The 22,827-nt window shown below is 59.9% G+C and overlaps 1 protein-coding gene across 1 annotated transcript; it reads left to right on the top strand.

Annotated features, from left to right (window-relative positions):
• Positions 1 to 1,159: 1,159 nt before the first annotated feature.
• On the top strand, positions 1,160 to 21,524 carry LOC101945210 (2'-5'-oligoadenylate synthase 3-like). The gene is made up of 12 exons (XM_065568508.1): positions 1,160 to 1,495; positions 4,511 to 4,880; positions 5,430 to 5,716; positions 6,067 to 6,317; positions 8,799 to 8,946; positions 9,730 to 9,867; positions 14,144 to 14,353; positions 15,951 to 16,239; positions 17,706 to 17,881; positions 18,145 to 18,395; positions 19,011 to 19,158; positions 19,907 to 21,524. Exons 1-12 carry the CDS (start codon positions 1,310 to 1,312, stop codon positions 20,075 to 20,077), a joined length of 2,625 nt encoding a protein of 874 aa, XP_065424580.1. The 5' UTR covers positions 1,160 to 1,309; the 3' UTR covers positions 20,078 to 21,524.
• Positions 21,525 to 22,827: the final 1,303 nt, after the last annotated feature.

A 22,827-nucleotide genomic window follows, 5' to 3' on the forward strand; every position in this document is an offset into this window, starting at 1 on the left:
CTGGGGCTGGGGTGCAGTGACAGTCAGTGGGGCAGGGGGTCTCTCTGGGGCTGGGGTGCAGTGACAGTCAGTGGGGCCAGGGGGTCTCTCTGGGGCTGGGGTGCAGTGACAGTCAGTAGGGCCAGGGGTCTCTCTGGGGCTGGGGTCTCTCTGGGGCTGGGGTCTCTCTGGGGCTGGGGTGCAGTGACAGTCAGTAGGGCCAGGGGTCTCTCTGGGGCTGGGGTGCAGTGACAGTCAGTGGGGCAGGGGGTCTCTCTGGGGCTGGGGTGCAGTGACAGTCAGTGGGGCCAGGGGTCTCTCTGGGGCTGGGGTGCAGTGACAGTGGGGCCAGGGGTCTCTCTGGGGCTGGGGTGCAGTGACAGTGGGGCCAGGGGTCTCTCTGGGGCTGGGGTGCAGTGACAGTGGAGCCAGGGGTCTCTCTGGGGCTGGGGTGCAGTGACAGTCAGTGGGGCCAGGGGTCTCTCTGGGACTGGCGGCGGTATGGAGTCAGCACCTGGGCCCAGCTGTTTCCCCAGGGCAGTGACACCTCCCCCTGGCTGCTTGGTGGGAACGTCGCTTTGAGCAGCCAGAACAGGAGGGTGTTTTCTTGCCCAGCTGAACATGCTGCGGGGCCCCAGCCACCGTGGCTCTGCCATGCTCCTCCTCGGGCTGCTCCTGCCCCCCACCGCCTCCCGCGCCCACTGCCCAGGACGCCAGCAGCTGCCTGCAGCTCCCAGAACCGAGCCCCTGGAGATGACGCGAGTCCAGGCTCTTCGAACGCTCGGAGGCGGCAAAGGCCTCGGACTCCTGCCCCGGCCCTGGGGGTCGCACCCTGGCTCCACTGCTGTCAAACCCAGGCGCCCGTGGATGGGGATGGACCTGCTGGAGTTTTAGCTGAGTGAGGACAGGATCAGGCCCTCCAAGGACGATCCAGACGGTGCCCTGTGTGATCAGGGCCCAGGCGCTGGGGGAAAGGGTCATTTACAGGGCTTGGCTTGGAGAGGTTCACTAAGCGATGGGACTTCTCCCCCAGGCACGCTGAAGTCCACATTGCCTTGCGTCATCTGCCTCCGGAGAGCAGCTCTCAGCGGCCAGTCTGCACTGAGCCGCAGCGGGAAACGAAACCGACCGGGGAGCCAGGAATCACAAGCAGGGCGTGCCAGGGCAAAGAGCCAGCTGGAGCTGCCGTGAAGCGACGGGGCCCTGCAAACGCCTGCAGCCGGGGCCACGCTCACACTGCCCTCCCCACTGCTCCTGCTGTAGACGTTGGCTGCAGCCCAGGCTCCCGCAAGGGGCTCTAAGCGGCGAGGGCCGGGCTAGGCCGGCTCCCATGGCTCCGGATCTCTACGAGACGCCCGCTCGGAAGCTGGATAAGTTCATTTTCGACGCTCTGCAGCCCGACAGCACGTTCCTGCGCCAGGCTGGCCAAGCCATCGACACGATCTGTGAGTTCCTGAAAAGAAACTGCTTCGCCGACCGGCCCCCGCCCCGCATCAAGGTGCTGAAGGTTGTGAAGGTGAGTGGTGGGGCCTGTTCCAACTGCTCCTGGCACGACGGCTGGGGGGGGGGGTGCATCAGGTGGTTGCTTCGCACAGGGTGCAGGCCAGTGCCAGGCAGGGGTGACATGTCCCGAGTGGCGAGGCCCAAGGATCCCTGCTATTGTGTGTGCACGTCTGGGACGCAGGAGAGGGACAAGCCACCGAGCCACCAGGTGACCAGATGGCTCGGCCCTTTCCTTCAGGACACCCCAGAGTGAGGCCAGGCCAGGATGTGGGGCTCGGGGACTGGCCTTTGGGGCCCCAGAGGCAGGGAACCATGCTCAAGTCAAGGTGGAGAATGGGCCAGGGTGCGTCTGGGCAGGGCGCTCCGGAGCCCCCGTGGGTGCTCTGCTGAGTGGCACTGACCCCACCGGGGATGCTGAGGATCTGGGTGCCTGCAGAGGGACTGCTGGGGCTTGCTGCCAGGGCGTGTGCAGCAAGGAGCAGAATGTTATGTGGTTACATGGCAAGGAGCGGGCAGCGTCCGGGCCAGGCTGAGCACCAGGACGGCCCCTCCAGCGGCTGAGAGCAGGATGGCCGTGCTGAAGGGAAGGGCAGGCCTTCCCCGGGCAGCCCACAACATGCCTGGGTTACCAGCTGGGGGCCACTTCCCCTGCCAAGAGCACAGGGTGGGGGGAGAGGGAGGCTTGCCCAGGTGGGAGAGAGCTGGTGGGGACCTCGCTGGGGACTGGAGCAAGGAGCAGTGAAGGGGGGTTCTGTGGCCAGAATCTCTGGGGAGAAGATGGGGAAGGGGGTAGGGTGGCATCTGCATCATAGAAACCATTACCTGCTTTATTGCTAGTGACAGTCCAGAGGAACAGGACCTGGGATGCACCCGGATCTGTGTTCTAACTGATCAATCCCAAGGCAGGTAGTGTGCATTCTGCTACAGTCAAAATCAGATGAAGGCACAGGGTGAGCAGCTCCTTGAACAGCTATCTAGAATGTGTAGAAAGAGTTGCTTTATCATGGGGGGTTTTGATCCGGGGGGGGAGGGGCACATGCTGCAGGGCTCATGCTGCCATGGGAAAAACATCCTTGGAGTTGCTAATCATTATAGCTGAGAACTTTCTAATGCAAAAAGCATCACAGTCAGCTCAGGGGGATTCTATATTACACTTCGTTCAGTGATAATTCATCTTTATTCTTCAGAACTAAAACCTGATGGTTACCTAGGTGTGACGAACTGGGACTGTTCTTATTGTGGTCTGTGAATGCTGATGGGGAGAGTGGCTAGGATAGTCTGCACTGGGGGATGGGAGACTGACCGACTGAGAATACCTGAGCATGTAACATGAGAACCCAGGAAGGGGTTGGAGGCCAGGTGACACCTTTGCCCCGGAAACTGAACAAAGGCTGTGGGAGGGGTTGCTGAGGGGAGAGTTTCAGAAGCTGGCTGGTGACATGGCTGGGAGGTAGACGGGGCTTTGACCTCCCAAGGGGGCTAGGGTGCCCTGAGACCTCAAGATGGACCTAACTGAGGGGGTCCTGTTCTCTGTGCCTGCAAGACCTGCCTTGGACTGTATTCCTGTCGTCTAAATAAACCTTCTGCTTTACTGGCTGGCTGAGAGTCATGGTGAATCGCAGGAAGTCGGAGGTGCAGGGCCTTGTGTCCCCCCACACTTTGTGACACTAGGTGCAAGTGATCATGATCAAATTTAATTTGCTCTGTGCAAACAAAAGATAGTCCCAACCAGTATATAGACTTGGTGCTTTAAGAGGGCCAGTTTCCTAGAGCTGAAAACAGTACTGAGCAAAATTGAATAGGAGGAAAAACGTAAACATAAAAATATGAATGATAATTAGGAGCTGTTTAAGGATGCTTTATTACATGCCCAAGGGATCTGCAATTATGTTCAAAGCCTTCTTTGGTTAAAAAACCATCATAGTTGAGAGGGAAGGTAAAAGGAGCAATTATATATATTATATATATAAAATAGCAATCAGTACAAACTTGTAGTTAGGAATTGCAGACAATTGATAAGGGAAGCTAAAGGTACCAGTGAAAACTCTATGGCCAATAGGGTTAAGGACAATGAGAAGGAATTCTTTAAATATTTCAGAAACAAATCAAATCCTAGCATATGACATAGGTCCAATACTAGATAAGGACAGTAAAGCTGTCAGTCATGATGCCTGACATCAGTCCCAGACAAAATCAGGGAAAGATTGGTATGGAGCACAATCAGTAAGGAATTAAGGAATGGCAGAATATATAATGCCAGTCAACATGATTTTATGGCCAATGGATCTTGTGAAACAAATCATGGCTAGATCCACAACGGGATTTAGGCATCTAGCTGCTGCGTTAGGCACCTAAATACCAAATTTAGATCCTCAAAACTGCTGCTGAGTTACTGCCTAACCCTGTAGGTACCTGCATTCCCAGGAGGGACTGAGAGTCTCACCGCAGAATACCCTAGAGCCAGTGATTTGGGCTCCCAGGGGGATCCCTAGGTGCAAGGCCCTGCCCTGAATTAAGCAGCGTGGGGATCTGAAACAGGCTCTCCCACTCTGGGGGAGTGCTCCTCCTCCTCCAGGGGGGTTTTGAGTGGGCCCCGTTCTAAGAGATGGGTAGGCGGAGACATGATCATGGGCTACACGTTCCTCCCTGGGAAGAGATTTCTTATAGCAGATGGCTCTTGAATCTAGCAGAAAAAGGCAGAACCAGATCCAGTGTCTGGAAGCTGCAGCTGGATAAATTTGGACTAGAAAGAAGATACCATTTTTTTAACGGGGGGGGGGGGAGGAGGTGTCATTAACCAAAGGGACAGCTTAGCCTAGGACATGGTGGCTTCTCCGTCACTTGAAGTCTTTCAGTCAAGACTGGGTGTAGCTCAGCCAGACGTGATGGGCTGGATGCAGGAGTCCCCGGGTGCAGGTCTGGGGCTGCGTTCTGCGGGGCTCAGACGAGCTGCGCAGTGGACGCTGCAGGAGGGGCAGGGGAGGCAGGCCCAGCAGGTGACGTGGGACTAACTCCCCTCTCCCGGCAGGGTGGCTCCTTGGGCAAAGGCACGTCCCTGAAAAGCAGTTCCGATGCCGACCTCGTGGTGTTCCTCAGCTGCTTCAAAGGGTACGACGACCAGGAGACGAACCGGGCCGGGATCATCAAGGAGATCGAGAGGATGCTGGAGAAGTGCCAGCAGCAGAGGCACTTCGAGGTGTTCATTGAGCAGTCCCGGTGGCCGAACCCCCGTGTGCTGAGCTTCATGATGAGTTCCAAGACGCTCAATGAATCCATCGAGTTTGACGTGCTGCCAGCCTACAACGCCCTGTGTACGTCCTGCTGCCCCTACTCCGCTAGCTGCCTGCTCTCTGAGCGTCTCCAAAGGCAGGGATTGTCCTTGGGGGGAGAGTCTGGGTCCTGAGCCCTGGAGAGCCGCGTTTGCTGGGTCACGAGTGTCACAGTCGCTCCACAGATCCCTAGATCTGTGCTACCCCGCTCCCTGCAATGTACAACGCCTGGAAACGGGTGTGCAGGGGAATAAAAATTTGGCCGCTTTTGGAGGGGCACTTTCTGTGCCTCCCACGGCCAGAGGAGCTGGCTCTCCACCCCCCACCCCTGCAGCTCCTTGGGCTGGCGGAGCCGGCTTCTCCCCACTGTGGCTGGTAGAGCTGGCACACACACCCCGGTGGCCCCAGGGCCGGTGGAGCTCGCTCTCCCTGCCCCGGAAGAGTTCTATACCCCCGCTGATTGGGGGGGGGGCGTGCCCCTGCTTGCCCCCCTGCACACCCCCCCACCCTGAAATGAATGCAGATGCCCTCCCCCAGGCGCTGTGCCTATTCCCAACAGCTCAGGTGTCACGCGAACTCCTGCAGGGGTTGGACGGGCACTCGTGCTGCACCGGGTGGCATGAGAGATAGTGGCAGACCAGGCCTCTGCCCCCTCACCCTGGTCCTTCTGCTAAATAGCCCCAGGAGTGGTCCCCCTGCATTACCAGGGTCCAGCTTTGCACTGCAGGTGCCACGCTGAGGTTAAACAGAGATGGAGCCCAGCCTGGCATGCACCTGTGTGTTTATGTTCTCTGCCAGCCTCGGGTGCCAAGCCTTCCTCCCAGGTGTACGAGGAGCTGATCCAAAGCTGCTCCCGGGGGGGCGAGTTCTCCACCTGCTTCACCGAGCTGCAGCGGGATTTCGTGGTGGATCGCCGCACCAAAGTGAAAAGCCTGATCCGCCTGGTGAAATACTGGTACAAGCAGGTACAGCAGCCAGGCCAGGCTTCCCAGAGCCCCTGGGGCGGAGGGGGGTGGGGGGGTCACGCTTTCCTCTCCCAGCACCCTCCACTTGCCCTAACTGGCACAGCAAAGCCCCTTCTCTAAATGCTTTTCCTTCTGAGTCTGAGACGGGTGAATGGTGCCCGGACGGAGCTGGCACTGACAGGGCACTGTGGTGAGGAAGCTCACTGTGCCTGAGCCCCGGCTGGCACTGACAGGGCCCAGCTGCGGGGAGCTCCCCCTGCCCCAGCCCCGGTGCCGTTTGCTGTGTGGATTTAGGGGCACGAACTGGGCACTGAATCAAGGCTCATCTCTGTTCCTCTTGTCAATGCCAGCACATCCGTCCATACAAAGAGTACCTGGGAAAGGGGGAATCCCTGCCCCCCCAGTACGCGCTGGAGCTCCTGTCTGTCTACGCATGGGAGCAGGGCAGCAGGGATCGAGCTTTCGACATGGCCGAGGGCTTCCGGACGGTGCTGGAGCTGATCCGGCAGTACAAGCAGCTCTGTGTCTATTGGACCATCAACTACAACTTTGCAGATGAGGTCCTGGGAGGGTTCCTGCACCACCAGCTCCAGAAAGCCAGGTCAGCTTCCCTCCCAGGCCGATGGTTTCCCTCCACATCCTGCCCCATGGCTATTCCCACCCATCTCTGTGCCCCCACCCGCCCCACTCCTGCTCCGGGCCCCCAGGGTGGTCCTGTCCAGGTCTGCGCTGGGAGCGGCCGGTGGGACCATGAAACCCCCAGCACGGTGCGTGGACGTGACTAGCGTGCTCCCACGTCTAGGCTGCTGGCTCCAGCTCGGGGTATGTGCTGCAGGCGAGCCGTGCGGTCCCAGGCACAGGGAGGAGCTGACACTGGGACTGTTCCAGGGGCACCTGCATCTCGGCTCCCCACCCTGCCAAGAAAGGCTGCCTGGCTCAGGCTACAGGGGGAGGGGCGACTGCAGCACGGCTGAGCCCAGAAGGTCAAAGATCAGGGGACTGGCCCCCAAATCAGGAGATGGGGGTGTGTTTGTTTCCTGATTTTGAAACCCCCACAGGCTGCGCTGGCAGCCCCATCCGTGCTCAGGGAGCCACCCACGACAGGAGCTCTCGCGACCACACCCACTCGTGACCAAATGACACAGATTTGTAGCCGGTGCTGCCCATGGTGCGGGGAGCTCGCAGCTCCTCCCCAGAGCAAAACCTTCCAGGCAATTCATGCTGTAACCCCCCCAACCCCCATCCCTGCAGCTGCCCCCCCCCCCCCCCCCAGCAATTCAGCCTGGCTTTTACCTGGGGCTCCTCCGATCCCAGCACGGCCAATCTCAAAACTCCTGAGTCAGATCCCCAAAAAAACCATGATTTTTTTTTTTTTAAAAAAGATGCGACTGTGATTTTCGATCTGTCTTCTGAGTGTCGCCCTCGGCCCGCCCGCCCTCCCTCCCCGTGTGGGTCTGTAGAGAGGTTAGCTGGGCCTTGCCTCTCTCTGGGGCGGCGGGGACCCCCACCGCCTCACTACGTTCGGGAAGAGCTCTAGCAGGGTCTAGTCTTTCTCCGCAGCCTTCGTGAGGGCAGCAACGACACAGCGAGTCGTCAGCCCAGGCCCTAGGCAGGGCAGGGCAAGGGTGAGTCGGGCGTTCAGGCAGGGGCTGAGCAAGAACAGGATAGACACAGTGGGCCCAGGCCCTGGCTCCGAAGGCCTGAGAGGGGGAGAGGGGCACCCGCGAGGTGGGTGGCAGGGGGGACGCAGGCCCTCCCACTCCACTGCGTCCCAGCCCAGGCCCTAGCACGGCAGAAGACCCGCTGCTGCGTCAGTGGGGATCCCGGCTGCAAGACACGGACAGGGGCTCTGGGTGTGCTGCAGCCAGACTTGGGTCGGCTGCCCCCGGGCTACTTCCTGACTCCCCCTCTAGAGGTATCTGGGTCGGGGCAGTGTCCTCATGGGGGTCCAGCACCAGGGGTTCCTCGGGATCGCTGGTGCAGGGTAGGCCCAGCCAGCCCTTGGGTCCACCCCAGGTTACTGGGGGTTCCCAAGCGGGAGCTAGGCCAGAGGCGTCTGGTCTCCCCAGCGCCTGCCCTCGCAGTGAGCTCTGGGGTCGGGCCTTTATACTTCCTGCGCCACGCCTGACCTCTGGGGGGCGGGCTCAGAGCTCCCTGGCTCCGCCCACTGTGGTGTCTGGAGGGGCTCGTCTCTCTCTGGGGCAGCGGGGACCCACACCGCCTCACTACAGGGTCCCAGGTGGATTGGGTCAGGTGAGTCTGGCCCCTGCTGCAGCTCTCACCCCACATCTGCCCATCTCCTGCCCAGCAATTGAGCCCCCAACCTCCAAATCAATCCTGTCCCCCCACCCCCACATGCGTTCTGCCCTTGCCTGCCTCCCCTCTGCTCCTCCTGGAGCTCTTCACCAGCCTCTCCCAGGCCAGGTGGGGAGCTGCAGTGGGATCCCCTGCCCCCTTCCAGGCTGTGGGGGGCTTTAGGGGCTTTTCACCCCCCTCTACCCCTGCCCAGAGAAAACAGTCTTGTCCCCACTGGGAGCAGAGAAACTGTCCTGTCCCCATTGCTCACAGGAGGGGGAGGAGGGGATGGAGCCTCCCTGAGGTGCTGGGCTCCCCCGTCCCCTCCTGTGAGAAATGTGTCGGATGCCCCCCCAGGAGGCGGGGCAGTGGGGAAGGCAGCCAATCAGAGCTGCTGGGTGGGGCTGAAGTGATGGGAGGGTGGCAGTGAGGTTGGCTGCAGCGGGGGGGTGGGTGAAATCCCATCCCTGCAGAATGGGCAGCGCGGCCGCTGGGAATGAGGCGGGCGAACGCCGCTGGGCTGGAGGAGCAGGGGGGTGAGGCCCCGATAGCCCCTGTGGGAGGGGAGAGGGCGGTGCAGAGGGCTTGCACTCGGGACCCCGGAATGGGACGGGTGGGGAGAACCTGGGGCGAGCGGAGGCCCAGCCCCTCCCTGCTGAGAGACGTGTGACCGACAGCCAACAGCGCCTAGCAGGACGGAGCCTGTGGGCCAGGGGGCAGCGCGTGCCCAGCCCCCTGCAGCCCAGCCGGTCAGCACCGCCACTCTTCGTGTCTCGCTCCATTTCAGGCCCATCATCCTGGACCCGGCGGATCCGACGGGGATCGTGGGGGAGGGGAGCCGCTGGGACCTGGTGGCACAGGAGGCTGAGTGCTGCTGTCACCAGCAATGCTGCATGGACCTCTACGGCGTTCCTGTGCAACCCTGGGACGTGTCGGTGAGCACGGCATCACCATGATGTCTCTGATTGTGTCCAAGGAGCTCACAGACCAGGCCCCCTCTGCACCCCTGTGCAGCACAGGCCCAGCCTGGGGATGCCCCCACCCCTGCAGAGTGGGGAGATCCATTCACCCTGGCCCTGTGCTTCCCCGTCTCTGCCCAGCTGGTGCCCTCCCGAGGCCCTGTCCGCTCAGTGGCATTGGCTTGGCCAGGCAGTCACTCCCTGACCGCGTTCCCTGCAGACAGGCGGTCGTCGGGCTGGGGAGCACCCGTCAGGGTGACAGCGCCATCTCGCCAGGGGAGGTTGGGTGTGAGCCTTTCCGCTCTGCCCCACACCCAGACCCAGGGCTCTGGGCACCCTGCAGGGAGGCTGCTGCAGATACAGCCTCTCTCCTGAGGTCAGCCAGGCCCTCTCCCTTCCCCGTCCCTGCCGCCCCCCACCCCCAGCAGCTCCTCCATCCCCAGAGACCTAACACGGGGGAGGGAGGAGCAGTGACCTTTTAGGACCCAGGGCCCTGCCAAATCTGGGCCCAGAACTGCCAAGTCTGGACACCTTGATCCCAGCAGGGTCTGGCCAGGAGGTGCCAGCACCCTGAGATGGCTGCTCCCCTCGAAAATCAGCTCTTCTCCCTGGCTGGCCGGGCTGCCATCTGCCCTCCGTTATCCCCAGGGTCTCCATGCTGCAGCCCTAGGGGCCCCTGCTGGCCCCTGAGACCTGGCGCAATGGGGGGCAGTCGCTGGCTCTTTACTGATCCCCAATATCTGTGTGCTCCTGTTCCAGCCTGAGCAAACCCCCAAAGGGAGCAGGGGCTTTGAGATCCACACCGGAGCGCAAGAACATCCAGTCTCAGCCCCTCCGCCTGGGCCAGCCTCCACCAGTAACGAAGCCATGGCGGTCCAGCAGCCGTCCTTCTGCACCGTCCTCTGAGACACCTCTCCAGCCCTCCCTCCGGGGACGGCTCCGGCTGGGGGGCAGAAGGAATGTGGACAGGAAGGGGGGGAATTCTGGGGGCTCGTCCATTCCTACTTGTCATGCTACCTTGAGCCATGGGAGCTGGGCTGGCCTGGTCTCATCTCCAGGAGGATGTGGCCAGTTCCCGTAGTCCCCATGTGGCATGGTCCCCCTGCCCGTGAGTGGATGGGAACACTGGAGCCTCCCTATCCCAACACCATCCTGCGCTCCTGGGCAGTCAGAGGAGAGACCTCCCCAGCTGTGGGCAGCTCTTGAGAGTGAGCCAGGCCTGGGACCATTCCACCGAGTACCCCGCCCCCATGAGCATTACGTCCTCATCCCACCCCCCCAAGGACAGGTCTCCTGTGCAGCTCCAGCCCTGGCCTGGTCTATTCCCGTATCTGTCTGCATTCACCCGGATGCTCCCCGTGAGCCTCATGCGACTCTCCCTCTGCCGAGCCCACCTGCCTGCCAGGCCCTTCCGACAACGACAGGATGGCGCGTCCTCCCCTAGCAATGGACAACAGTGCGGCCTCTCTCTGGGTTGGCAGCGAGGTGAATTATGGGATAGGTGAGGGAATCCTGGCATTAAATCCCAGACTCCCTACAATGCCAGGGGGTGTCAATACACAGCAAAACTCCCCATAAGGCAGGGAGCCAGCTGGGGTGTGGAAGATGCTGGGATGCCTACCCATAATGCACCATGCTTTAGCAATGTGGTGTGCGAGCCCCCGTAAGGTGCCCGCTGTGAGTGCACTCCACCGGAATAGCTTTTCCAGTTGCACTATGTCGACGGTCTCACCCTGGTGCGATGTGTGTAGACAAGGCCCCGGAGCGCTTCGCTCCCTGCGTTGTCACTGACACCGCGGCAGGGAGGGCGGGAAATGCTACTGACTCAGAGCGGCAGCGTTCGGACTCGCTCCACGCTGGCATGATGCCAGGGCAGGGGGGACTGGGGCCCCAGGTGCAAGCGCTGCTTCACCGGGGCTGGGGAAACAGATAAACAGGTCCAAGAGCCCGGGGACGTTATGGGGGGAGGGGGAAGAAGAATGTCAGGAAAACAAGATTCACTGGCTGCTTCTCTATTAACTTTGCACCCAGACTGGGAGTCAAATGGGAGCATCTCAAGGCCAATTGCCTCCTTTCAGAGAACAGCCCTGCCCTTCTCCCTCTGTCTCCCTGCGCCATCTCCCCGGCTGCCCAGCCTTCGTCCTCCGACTTCCACCTAAGGGCGGGGGCAATTCCACTGACTGGCTCTGTGCAGCTGGTGGGGAGGTGGCTGTGATCTCCAGGCATTTCCCTTGGCATTCAGAGGGCACTTGGGAGATTTTTCCTCCCCTCCGGTCCCTGGTGGCATCAGAGTCTATGATGCATTTTCTCTCTGTCCAGGGGTACTTCCCCTCTCTGCTGATTGCTGAGTTATTTGCCATGTTAATTGTTTACCATGTTAATTGCTTGGGGTGCGTGTGTGTGTTTGAGGGATGACTTGGGGGGGGGGGGACCATGTCCCCAGTGGGGCATATCCCTGTTTGAGTGATGTCATAATGTTTGGGTCTACTACTGTACCCTCGGAGTGCGCTGAATGGTGAGAAGTGAGTGAAAGTTCATAACATGTCACGACCTGTTGTCATCAGTGCTGGTGTTCTGGGAGCAAAGGGAGCCAGACTGAATTAGTCTAAACCAAACAGCCCCCTGACATGACTCAACTCAAGGCCGGAGTTAAGATCTTGCCTGGTAAACAAGAGAAGTGTGAGGCCAAAAATCAATCAGCCAAAATGGGTGCATCAGAAATCAGGCCTAAATAATGAGGGGCTGGGCTGTTTCACCCACCACTCCATTTGGGGGGGGCTGAAAAGAAAAGACTTTCTCTTTCCTACCCCTCGCCGTTTGCCTTCTGTTTAACAAGAGTCTGGCTTAGCCGCCCAGGACTGCACATTTTGCATCACTGCTGGGAGCCTTTGTCCAAAGAGGAGCTAAAAGCAATGCCCTAAATCGTCGGATGCTGGTACAGGTTTGCCAGGAGCGGCTGATTGGACCATGTGCTCGGTGGGTTTCTCCAGCAGTGAGGATGCAAATGAGTCAGCACCAGAGACAGAGGCTGCTATTTGTCTCTGTGCTGTGCTGTTCTCGCCCCTTGTGTGTGTTTGTCTTAAAGGAAGCAGGCTGGCACTTTAACCGCAACATCTCCCAACCAGCTCAACTCACTTTCTTCCCCCCCTCCCCAAACTGACAGTTGTTACCATCTTAGATATCATCCTAGATACATCAGACCGGGGTCTCCTAGCTACAGACTTTCTACAGCTAATGGAAAGGGAAGCAGGGACCTTGTTAAAATCAAACTGAACTTAATACTTTACATGTCAGATGCTTTAACGTTTTTCCTTCTTTTCTGGTATTCTTAATAAAAGGTGTTAACAAAACATGTACTGGTTTGTTTGCCATGGGGCTGAGCAGGCCGAGAGCCCCGAACCACACTGACCGTTTGATATTGTACAGTGACAGGCTCGTGTTCAGGGCCGGCTCCAGGTTTTCTGCCGCCCCAAACGGCGGGGGAAAAAAAAAGCGGTACTTCAGCGGCAGCTCAATCGCGCCGCTCCACTCTTCCTTCACTCCCTCTCTTCCTGTTCAGCGGCAATTCGGCGGCAGCTCAAAGAGGAAGAGAGGGAATGATGGACCTGACACCGAATTCCCAGACGTGCTGCCCCAATAGCGGACGGAGTGCTGCCCCTTTGTATTGGCCGCCCCAAGCACCTGCTTCCTAGGCTGGTGCCTGGAGCCGGCCCTGCTCGTGTTAACACCTTTGAGGCTCTGGGCACATTTATTCCATCAAAATGAATGTAACAGGGATGCCCATTTAACATGGGTCCTGCTGGGTTTCCACAGCAGAGCAGGAAAGATGAGAGGTACTTGGGGGGAGAATGTATCTGTTTTCCTGGGGGACGCTATTAGGAAGGAGTGGGCGGGGGGGGAGGGTGGCTGTATGGAGAATTTATTCCCCCTGCCAGTCTGCGGGCTTGGGGGGAGTAGGTCCTGCAGACAGCAGCACAGAGACTATGGTACTGAATGCAGCCAGCCCGTTCAGTCTGTGCTGGAGAGACGCAGGCAGCCTGTGGGGGCCAAGCCAGGAGCTCAGTGGACAAGCTGGGTGACCAGCTGGAGGCCCTGGAGAGCCTGCCCGTGCTGGGATCACCCTGACGGGCACCGAGTGGGGCAGGGACAGTGTTTGTGAGGGAGAGCTGGCAGCCTCTGGCAGCCAGAGGGGACGTAGCCCTAGGGCTGGTCCCAGCAGAAGCCATCTGGACCAGAGGGCCCCAAGACTGCCCTGCGTCTGTGAGGGCTGACTGCCAGTGTGCCCAGTAGGGCTTCCTGAACCCGGAGCCACACTAGGGTTGCCAGGTGTCCGGTTTTCGACCGGAACACCCAGTTGAAAAGAGACCCTGGTGGCTCCGGTCAGCACTGCCGACCGGGCCGTTAAAAGCCCTGCCCTGTGTTCACCCCTGAGCTGGGCCGCCCAGCCAGAGCCAGCCCCGCCGCTGCGCTGCCAGCATGGCGAGCTGAGGCTGCAAGGGAGGGGCCGGCCGGGAGCTATGGAGCCGGATGTGGCCCGCGGGCTGTAGTTTGCCCACCTCTGCTCTACTCCTGATGCACCAGCAACAGACAGATTGGGTAAATTCCCGTTCCAGGGCCCGTGAGTGAGTCCTGCGCAAGCCCTGGGAGGGGAATGCAGGAGGAGGGGAGGACAGAGTTTGGCCTGCGGACCCTGGATTACTGCTGATGATGCAGGAGGTGGAAAAACAGGGCAGGACTGTCAGAATCCAGCTGGCCTGGAACCATCTGGAACTTGCAGAGTGAAAACATGGGATCTGAAATCACTGAGACACAGTAACGGTAGAGCTGCGCGTTCACCCTGCCAGGGCCACGCGTGCCTAGCATCGAACAGGCCAGCTGAGCTCGGCACACGGGCAGCTCTGGAAGGCAGAGAGAGATTCCAGCTAACAGCCAGGAAGTGGGGCGCAGGGCGGTGGACTCCAAAGCATTCCTGAGGCAGGCAGGGAGCAGCGTGGCCCTGGGAGAAACGAAACTGATCAGAGAGCTGAGGAAATGAAAGGAGGCGAGGCCTCTGTGCAGCAACCAACCCTCTGCAGCTGCTCTTCCCCTCCCCACCCTGTGCCTGTTGCAGTCCAGAAGGGGCAAGAGACAGTCCCGCTCTGCCAGGGGCACACACAGGCTAGTCCCGGCCTAGGCAGCCCCTGTTGTCTCCTCACCACCACCAGTCATGGGGCTCTACCAGACAGCAGCTGAGGAACTCGATACATTCATCAGCAATGACCTGCAGCCCAACAGAGTTTTCAAGAACCAGATCAGCACAGCCATTCACATCATCTTCCTATTTCTGACCCAAAACTGCTTCAGAAACTCCGGCTCTGCAATGCGGGTGCTGAAGGTGGTTAAGGTGAGCGATGGAGATGGGGTGCACACAGCAGCCCGACCCTGCCTCTCCAGGCATTGGGGGGAGTGGGAAGGGGAGGGGGAACAGTCCAGAGGTGAGTCTACTCAATGGTGAGTGTACAACAGCTAGGGTGATGCTGTTGTGAATCAGGGCGCAGCGCCGGGGACCCCTCTGCCTGTGTCTGAAGAAGGGGCGAGCGAGAGGGGAGGTGGGGCTGGTTCCCAGGTGCAGGACTCCAGTGTGGGGAAATGGGGGGACAGATGGTCACTGTCAGTATTTGTGCAGGGCTGTGTCTGGGGAGAGCCAGAGGGCAGGCAAAATACCTGCAGAATTGCCCTTCCCTGAGGGAGACCCCCCCGAGCAATGGCCCCCTGGGACACGGGGCTCGGGGTCTGGCGTTTGAGGCTGCGCTGCATCAGGCAGGGATGATGCCAGGGTCAAGGGTGGAGAATGGCCGTGGCGAAAACTGAAAAACCCAGATTTGCACTAAAATCACTGTTTAGTCACTCTGGCTATGGGCTAGGCAGTGACCTCGCAGGGGCCTGGGGGAGGGGAGCAGAGACGTAGTCACTTTTAGGGTGATGGTTAGCCTCGGATGGGCCCTTGCCCCCACTCCAGCCCCCCCAGGCTGTTTTCTTTTGATCCCACAGGCCCCGTCCGGGCCCCCTAGCCATCACTCTGGCCAGCCCCCAGCCCGGCAATACGTCACATCCAGAGAATCTGTCACATTGTTTTGGAAAGTTTGCCGAGCTGCGTGCACTGAAGTTGGAAACACACAGCTCAGGCCATGTGAGCAACGCAGCGTGCGACCCGCTAGTGTAAGGAAAGTTAACAACACTAGTGACCCGTTATAAAGCTGGGGGTGGGGGGCTGTTTAGCTCACCCCTGAGTCCCCCTCCCAGCTGGGCGCACTGCTGCCCCTGCCACCCCCCTGCGGTGCTTGCACATGGTCTCCTCCAGGCTTTTAACAAGTGAGGTCGGACAAACCTCCCAGAGATATGTAGGGGTCCAAACAAAAATAACTCATTTTTGCCAGCTCCCTTCCGGGCTCAAATGGTTCTTACCCCACTGGGGACCCCTCCGCCCCTCCCCAGAAGCCCTTGCCTGGGCTCTTAAATAACAACTGGTACCAACATTGGGCCTCCGGCCCCACCCATGCTAGATCACCAGGCCCCGTCCTTTATCAGATTTCCCCTCCCAGACCACTCTGCCTCCACTGGGGAGCAGTTACTCACGTGAGTCGCCTGCTGACGTCAAATGAAGAATTGACCAAGGGCCTGACTCTGCGGGAGGGATGCGGCTGAGATCCACGGTGTAAAACCCCTGTGACTGGGACCAGAATCAGCCCTAACTCTTGGGGAAGCCCCTTTTCCCTGCTCCTCCGATGCTCAGTCCCAAGGCCAGGACTCACTTTGCCACAGCCACGGGCCAAAACCACATCCGCTCGGCCCTGATCCCACCCTGTACTCATCAGTGAGCGTGGGATGTCCCACAGGGGGTGTCTCCAGGGTGACACAGGAAGCCGCTCCTCCATGCGGGTGGGCCACAGCTGAGCGCTCTGCGGAAGGACTCAGTGGGACCTCTCTGTCTCTGTCTCCAGGCCGGCTCGTCGGGGAAGGGCACGGCCCTGAAAGACGTCTCCGATGTGGACCTCGTCGTGTTTGTCAGCTCGATTACGAATTTCCAGGCCCTGAAAGCAGAACGGAAAAAAATCATTGCTGAAATCCAGACAAGGCTGGAGGAATGCAGAGAGTCCCTGGGAAAAGACCTAGAGCTGAGCATTAAGAAAACAAAGTGGGAGAACCCCCGTGTGCTCACTTTTACCCTAAAATCGAATACCATGGATGAACATATTGATTTTGACGTGCTGCCGGCTTTCGACGCTCTAGGTAAGATGCACTGTTTTGGATTCCCAAGGCAGGAGCCGTGTTTCTCAATGACCGTCTAGTCTCTCTGGATTCCCATGGTGCGTTGCCAGAGCTGTTGCTACTTTCGAGATAGCGATGGCTCCATGTTCTCTGGGGTGTGCTGGGTTGTAAGCACGTGACACCAGGAGATTTTAAGGGGAATCCATGGCCAAACTCCCCCACTATGATTTGCAAATGTATCCCACGTGCGTAGCTTTGCAGGTGTAAATTCACGTGGATGTTTAAGCGTGTGGATGTGCCTCACCCACTGGTCAGTGTGGGTTATGGCTTCCCCTCTCTATCCACTCCACAGAGCAGAGGAGTCTGTTACCGTACGTTTTAGCTTTAGCTCACATTGTACCATGCTTGTAGTTCTGCAGGATCCCAGTTCGATCCCAGGTCAAGAAGGAGGCCATCACACATGCACACCATATGCACACCTGATCTCCTCCTTGTGCACTAGCCCTCATCAAAAGAAAGCACCATCCAGGGACTGCGTTTCCTGTACCTCCCCTAAACCGCTTCTCTTCCTCTCGCTTGTCCTGCCCAGCTGTGATTCAGAACAGAGGCACCAGCCAATAGCGGCGGAGAGCGGGGGGGTTGTTAGTCACTGTTTAAATTTACCTATTCAGGAGCAAGCAGGCAGCATTTGGAGGACACCCCCTGGCGCTCAGGGAAGGGCCTTATCTGAATGACGCCCAGGACTTTCAGAGAGTGGAGCCTGGTACAACAGGCTACTCAAAGCTTCAAGCACTGGCTCAGCTCCGTGGGAAGGAGGGGCCAAGTGTGAGGGGCAATGCATGGCCGGGGGAGGACCCGGATTACAAGCTGGACCCAGCTAAGGACTAGCACTCCCAGCCCAGCTCCCCTCGGTCCCGCTTCAAATCCTGCTCCTTTCTGGTGACAGTGCCCTCCGGTCCCCCTGCCCATCTCGCCCCCCGCCCCTCAGAGCTGCTCTGATCTGCCAACAGGCCTGAGGGGCCTCCAGAAACAATCCTCACAAGCTGCATGAATTCTCTGGGCCGGCGAGGCTGTGCCAGCCACGGGCAGTGTGCTGGGCCACGCCCCAGCCCGGCTGAGCGGGCAGGCCAAGGGTGCACCTGGCAGGAGCCCACTGTGAGGACCGGCCCCTGCCCAGGATGGAGTCTGGCCCCTTCACTTTCCCCTTCCTTTCAAAAAACCTTGGAAAAAACAATCTGAGGTGGGAGTGAGCAGGCCGAAGTGTGTCCTTCTGCCACACAAAGTAGTTCCTATGGGAAGGGGAAGAGAAAATAGCAGGGAAAGGTCAGGAGCCAATGGGCACTGGGTCTGTGATTGTAACGCCAGGCCCCACTCGGAGTAGTGGGCACAGGGAGCGGGGTGGGGAGTGGTCATGCCACCCGCAGCACTCGGGTATGTACAGTGTTTAGCTACCCTTGGCCTACACGCCTGTGTTCCTTCTCTGCTAGGCCAGCTGTACAGAGGCTATAAACCCGACCCCCAGGTGTACATCAGGCTGATGGAGAGCGATCCCGAAGGGAGCGAGTTCTCCCCCTGCTTCACCGAGCTGCAGAGGAATTTCGTCATGGCTCTCCCCACCAAACTGAAGAGTCTGATCCGCCTGGTGAAACGCTGGTACAAACAGGTACAGCAGCTGCACGGGCTCCCCACACCCCCCTGCAGCTCTCGGGGGACAGAGTCATGCTGGGAATAGCCAGCTGGAGGCCCAGCAGGCACCAAGGTACCCCAGAGAGGGCCCTGCCGCTGGGAGTTCCCACTGCCCCAGCCCTGGCTGCCCTGTCTCCCAGCCCTTCCCACCCTTTCGGAGTGGATTTCGGGGCACGGATTAGGCGTGAATGAGGGTTTGTTGCCTGTCGGTCTCACCTCTCTTCCTTTTGTCCGTCCCAGTACGTCCTTCCCCACAAAAAGAAGCTGAGGGGGAAAGAGTCCCTGCCCCCCCAGTACGCGCTGGAGCTCCTGTCTGTCTACGCCTGGGAGAGAGGGGGCAGGGATCCAGCCTTCAACATGGCCGAGGGCTTCCGGACGGTGCTGGAGCTGATCCGGCAGCACGCCAAGCTCTGTGTCTTTTGGACCATCAACTACGGCTTTGCGAATGAAACCCTGGGATCGTACCTGAAGTCTCAGCTCCGCAAATCCAGGTGTCTGCAAACACCCCCCCACCCTTGTGTGTGCATCCCGGCGCCCTGTCGCCGTGGCGATGGGGCCCTGCCCGTGATCCCCCCCTGCACAGCGGGGAGCAGGGAGCTCCCTGTGTGTGTGAAGCTGTCACTGCAGATGACCCAGACACAGCATCCTGGGGGCAAGGAGAACGAGAGAAGCCCCAGCATGAAGTGGGGCAGGGCTTTGATGCTCTGAGCGGCCAAGACACCCCGGTGCTGGGTGAATACTGGCAGTGGCAATAATGATTAACACCCAGTGTGTGGGAGAGGCTGGGGAGTGGAGCTGGTGGAGGAGGGAACAGCGGGTGGGATCCAAGAGACAGCCGGGGTCTGAGAGAGACCAGGCTTTAGAGCTCAGGGCTAGGCAAGGGCTGACAGCGAGCAGAGAGCAGCTAAAGCAAGCGAAGAACTTCTGGGCCGTCTGGCCAGGTGGCAGCAGCCACTAACTAGCCGCACCGTGGCCTAGGAAGGACCAGACGGGAGCTTAGCAGGACAGAGCCGGAGGGGTCAGGCAGCAGGGTTATGCCCAGCTGGACTCTGCCTCTGCCCGGCTGGAGTCTGCACCGTGACTCTTCGTGTCTCCCTGAATTTCAGGCCCATCATCCTGGACCCGGCGGATCCGACGGGGATCGTGGGGCAGGGGAGCCGCTGGGACCTGGTTGCAGGGGAGGCCGAGCTCTGCTGTGCCCAGCAATGCTGCCGGAAGCGCAATGGAGCCGCGGTTCAGCCCTGGAATGTGCCGGTAAGGGCAGGATGCCCTGCAGTGGCTCCTATTGTGTCTAAGGGTGGAACAGCCCAGCCCATTGGGTGTCCCCTCCCGTGCACTGGAGGGGCTAGGATAGCCCAGGGCCCTGTTCCACCTCCCCTCCGCTGCAATGCCCCCTCCCTGCAAGAGAGGCAGCAATTGCATTTGATGCCTCTGTGGCCCTCGGGGGTCTCTCCTCCCTGCGCCAGCCGTCGCTGACCTGCCCGTCTGTCCGACTCTGGGGCTGTCGGTCTCTGTCATGGGGACTTTGCTCTGTCCTACTGAGTCACACAAAGCAGTGTGCACAGAAACTGCACCGGGCTCCTTCCCTTGACTTCTCCCAGACAACCCCCTTGGCTGGGGGAGGCCAGGGGCCCCTCACTTCAGACGCCCCCAGGTCTTCCCATCTATTCAACTGCACCGTGCACCATGGTCACCTGGGTTCACTTGTGCCCCCATCTCCCTCCTTTGCCAGCTCACACAGTAGTGAGTGCTTGATGCGACCTGGACTGGTAGGGCTGGGGGCTCGGGCTTGGGCAGAGCCTTGGGGTGTGGTCAGGAGGCACCTGAAATGTCAAGATTCATTCGTCCTTGAGAAAACAATTGTGCAAATCCTTAATTGTGCCCGTATCCCACGGGCCCGTGGTGGTGGCGGCCGCGGGGACCTGGCTCTCCCAGAGCCCCCGGCTAAGGGCGATTTGTCTGGAAAGCAGTAACCCGCCAAGTCGGTTTTTCCCTATTTCAGCTGCAGCAGACACAGATTGCAGCTGAAAGTGATTTCGTGCTGCATTCTCGGACTGCGGATGAAGAATACCCCATCACTGAGAACCGGATGTTTGCACCTGGCGGCCACGCTGCCCCGGCCATGGGGCCAGCACAGCCTGCAGAGCAGGAATCCTACTGCACGCTCCTCTGACAGCTGCCTCTCAGCCCCCCACCCCGTCAGGAGCCCTCCCTGGGGCAGGGTGGGCATTACTGGGGGGGTCTCTCCCTGCTCTGCAACTTCCTCCTTTCAGAAAATGGCCCCTGGGGGCCGGTTGAGGACCAGCCCTGGTGGGACGTGACCAATCGGCTCGTGCTGCGTGCTCCCCCAGCTCCGTTCCCCCTCCCTGCTCTCTCTGGGCTTGGCTGCAGTGAGAGCCAGACCCCTGCATCCCTCCTGCCCCAGTGACAACAGGCAGCACCCCGTCCTGAGTGTGATGGAGAGCGCTCCCTGGCACAGAGGGAGCCGGGCCTATAATAACGATCCCCTGTTCTGAGCACCTGGCTCTGTCTCCGGCCAAGGGTAGATCCCCTGACGGTGACTCTGGTTCTTGCCTCGGCTGCCTGCCTGGGGCTTGGCACCCGCTCCCTGTCCGGCACTGGGTGAGAGGAGCAAGACCTGGGTGGCACTAGCGCTGCCCCAGCAGGGCCAGGTGTGGAGGGGACGTCGAGGGGTTCAGAGTCGGGGGATGGGGATGGTTCGGGAAGGGAACACGGCTCGCGTTTGCTCCTTGACACTCTGCCCCAAAGGGATGGGGCATGCGGGAGACTGGCAGCCGTAGCTGCCCCCTGCCTTCTGCTTCACTCCCAGCACGTGCCCTGGTGCCTCCCTTCTCCTTCCCCCACCTCCGGTGCAGGGGACCCGGGAAGGGGGCGGAATTGCTCTCACTGGCTCTGCGTGATGGGCACTGTGATCTCCGAGTATTTCCCTTGCCAGCCTCAGGCGACTGGTTCCTGGGGGTGTCAATCTGTGACGTGGTTTCTCCGGCCTGGGGGTATTTGCCCTTCCTGCTGCTTGCTGAGATATGTGCCGTTTTGGGGCATGTTTGAAGGACGGCTGGTGGGGAGCCACACACCCAATGGGGCAAATCCCCCTTGAGTGAAACACGGGTCTCGCTGGGTTTCTATTGGCTGGGCAGGAATGGAGGTGGGAGGGGGTTAGTCTGACACTGCCCCACAGGGACATGTTTCCGAGTGTGCTGGGGAAGGTGTTTGCAGGGAGAGTTTATCCTGGAACGTCCCCTTGGACACAGCTGGGATTTAGTGTCAAACACGTCATTTATTCCCATGAACCCAGCCGATCCGCCCCCCCCCCCCCCCCCCCCCGCAGGGAGGAGGAGCTGGGGCCTATTGCAGCTTGGGTATCGGCAACAGATTGCGAGCTACAGTCAATCCTCATTAGCGTCACTTTATTAGCGGTGACGGGGGTGAATACAGCTGTGCTTGCACCTTGAATCTCCCGGGACTGTACAGTCTCAGAACCAGGCAGCCGTTCGGCTGAGTCGGGGAGACGCACACCGTGCTCTTTCATGGAGACTTTGCCTAGGTCCTTTCTTGTATTTTTATTGTTCTCTTAACGGAAATAAAGGTCACTTGCTGTATGACGGGACAGCGGTGATGGTTTATGATCTGGCAAGAGCTCAGCTTGTCTTCCCGATACCAGGCACCTCTGGGAACGAAGCCGAGCATCTTTTTACCTGTAATTCAGCACATTTACCCAGAATCCCCAAGAGTATTGAACATGGGAAGCCATAATGCCCTTCTTACTGGTCACTTGCCCAGTGCTTAATTTGTGCCGGGGCTTGTCGGGGCTGACCCCCGGCACCGCTGGGCCTGGCAGTTCAGAGCCTCTGGCACCGCTGGACCTGGCAGTTCAGCGCCTCGGGCACCGCTGGGCCTGGCAGTTCAGAGCCCGGCACCTCTGGGCCTGGCAGTTCAGAGCCTCTGGCACCGCTGGGCCTGGCAGTTCAGAGCCTGGCACCTCTGGGCCTGGCAGTTCAGAGCCTCTGGCACCGCTGGGCCTAGCAGTTCAGAGCCCGGCACCTCTGGGCCTGGCAGTTCAGCGCCTCTGGCACCTCTGGGCCTGGCAGTTCAGAGCCCGGCACCTCTGGGCCTGGCAGTTCAGCGCCTCGGGCACCGCTGGGCCTGGCAGTTCAGAGCCTCGGGCACCTCTGGGCCTGGCAGTTCAGAGCCCGGCACCTCTGGGCCTGGCAGTTCAGAGCCTCTGGCACCTCTGGGCCTGGCAGTTCAGAGCCCCGGCACCTCTGGGCCTGGCAGTTCAGTGCCTCGGGCACCTCTGGGCCTGGCAGTTCAGAGCCCCGGCACCTCTGGGCCTGGCAGTTCAGTGCCTCGGGCACCTCTGGGCCTGGCAGTTCAGAGCCTCGGGCACCTCTGGGCCTGGCAGTTCAGCGCCTCGGGCACCTCTGGGCCTGGCAGTTCAGAGCCTCGGGCACCTCTGGGCCTGGCAGTTCAGCGCCTCGGGCACCTCTGGGCCTGGCAGTTCAGAGCCCGGCACCTCTGGGCCTGGCAGTTCAGCGCCTCGGGCACCTCTGGGCCTGGCAGTTCAGCGCCTCTGGCACCGCTGGGCCTGGCAGTTCAGAGCCTCTGGCACCGCTGGGCCTGGCAGTTCAGAGCCCGGCACCTCTGGTCCTGGCAGTTCGTAGCTTGATCCCCAGCACCTCTTTCCTTACAAATGAAGCACTGCACTGGGCGGAGCAGACCTGCCCCTCAAGGTCTGGGCTTGCCTAGCTATCTGTCTAAGGGTGCAGTGAACATTTCCTGTCCCTGCAATTTCAGGCCTGCACAATCCCATGTGATACTGTCCTTTCCGTTGATGTGATTAATTTCAGTGTGACACCCAAACCTACATTAACTCTGTGTCCAGTGAACCTGTCTATGGGCCAC

This window comes from Chrysemys picta, chromosome 15 (assembly GCF_011386835.1).
Source record: "Chrysemys picta bellii isolate R12L10 chromosome 15, ASM1138683v2, whole genome shotgun sequence".
NCBI classification, from domain to species: domain Eukaryota; kingdom Metazoa; phylum Chordata; order Testudines; family Emydidae; genus Chrysemys; species Chrysemys picta.

Excerpts from the sequence above, each read along its gene's own strand:
- LOC101945210 (XM_065568508.1), top strand. The coding sequence starts at position 1,310 with ATGGCTCCGGATCTCTACGAGACGCCCGCTCGGAAGCTGGATAAGTTC. Across the intron at positions 4,881-5,429 it reads CTTGGGGGGAGAGTCTGGGT|CCCCAGGAGTGGTCCCCCTG; the intron begins CCTGAGCCCTGG and ends TCTGCTAAATAG. Across the intron at positions 14,354-15,950 it reads GGGTGCTGAAGGTGGTTAAG|GCCGGCTCGTCGGGGAAGGG; the intron begins GTGAGCGATGGA and ends CTCTGTCTCCAG.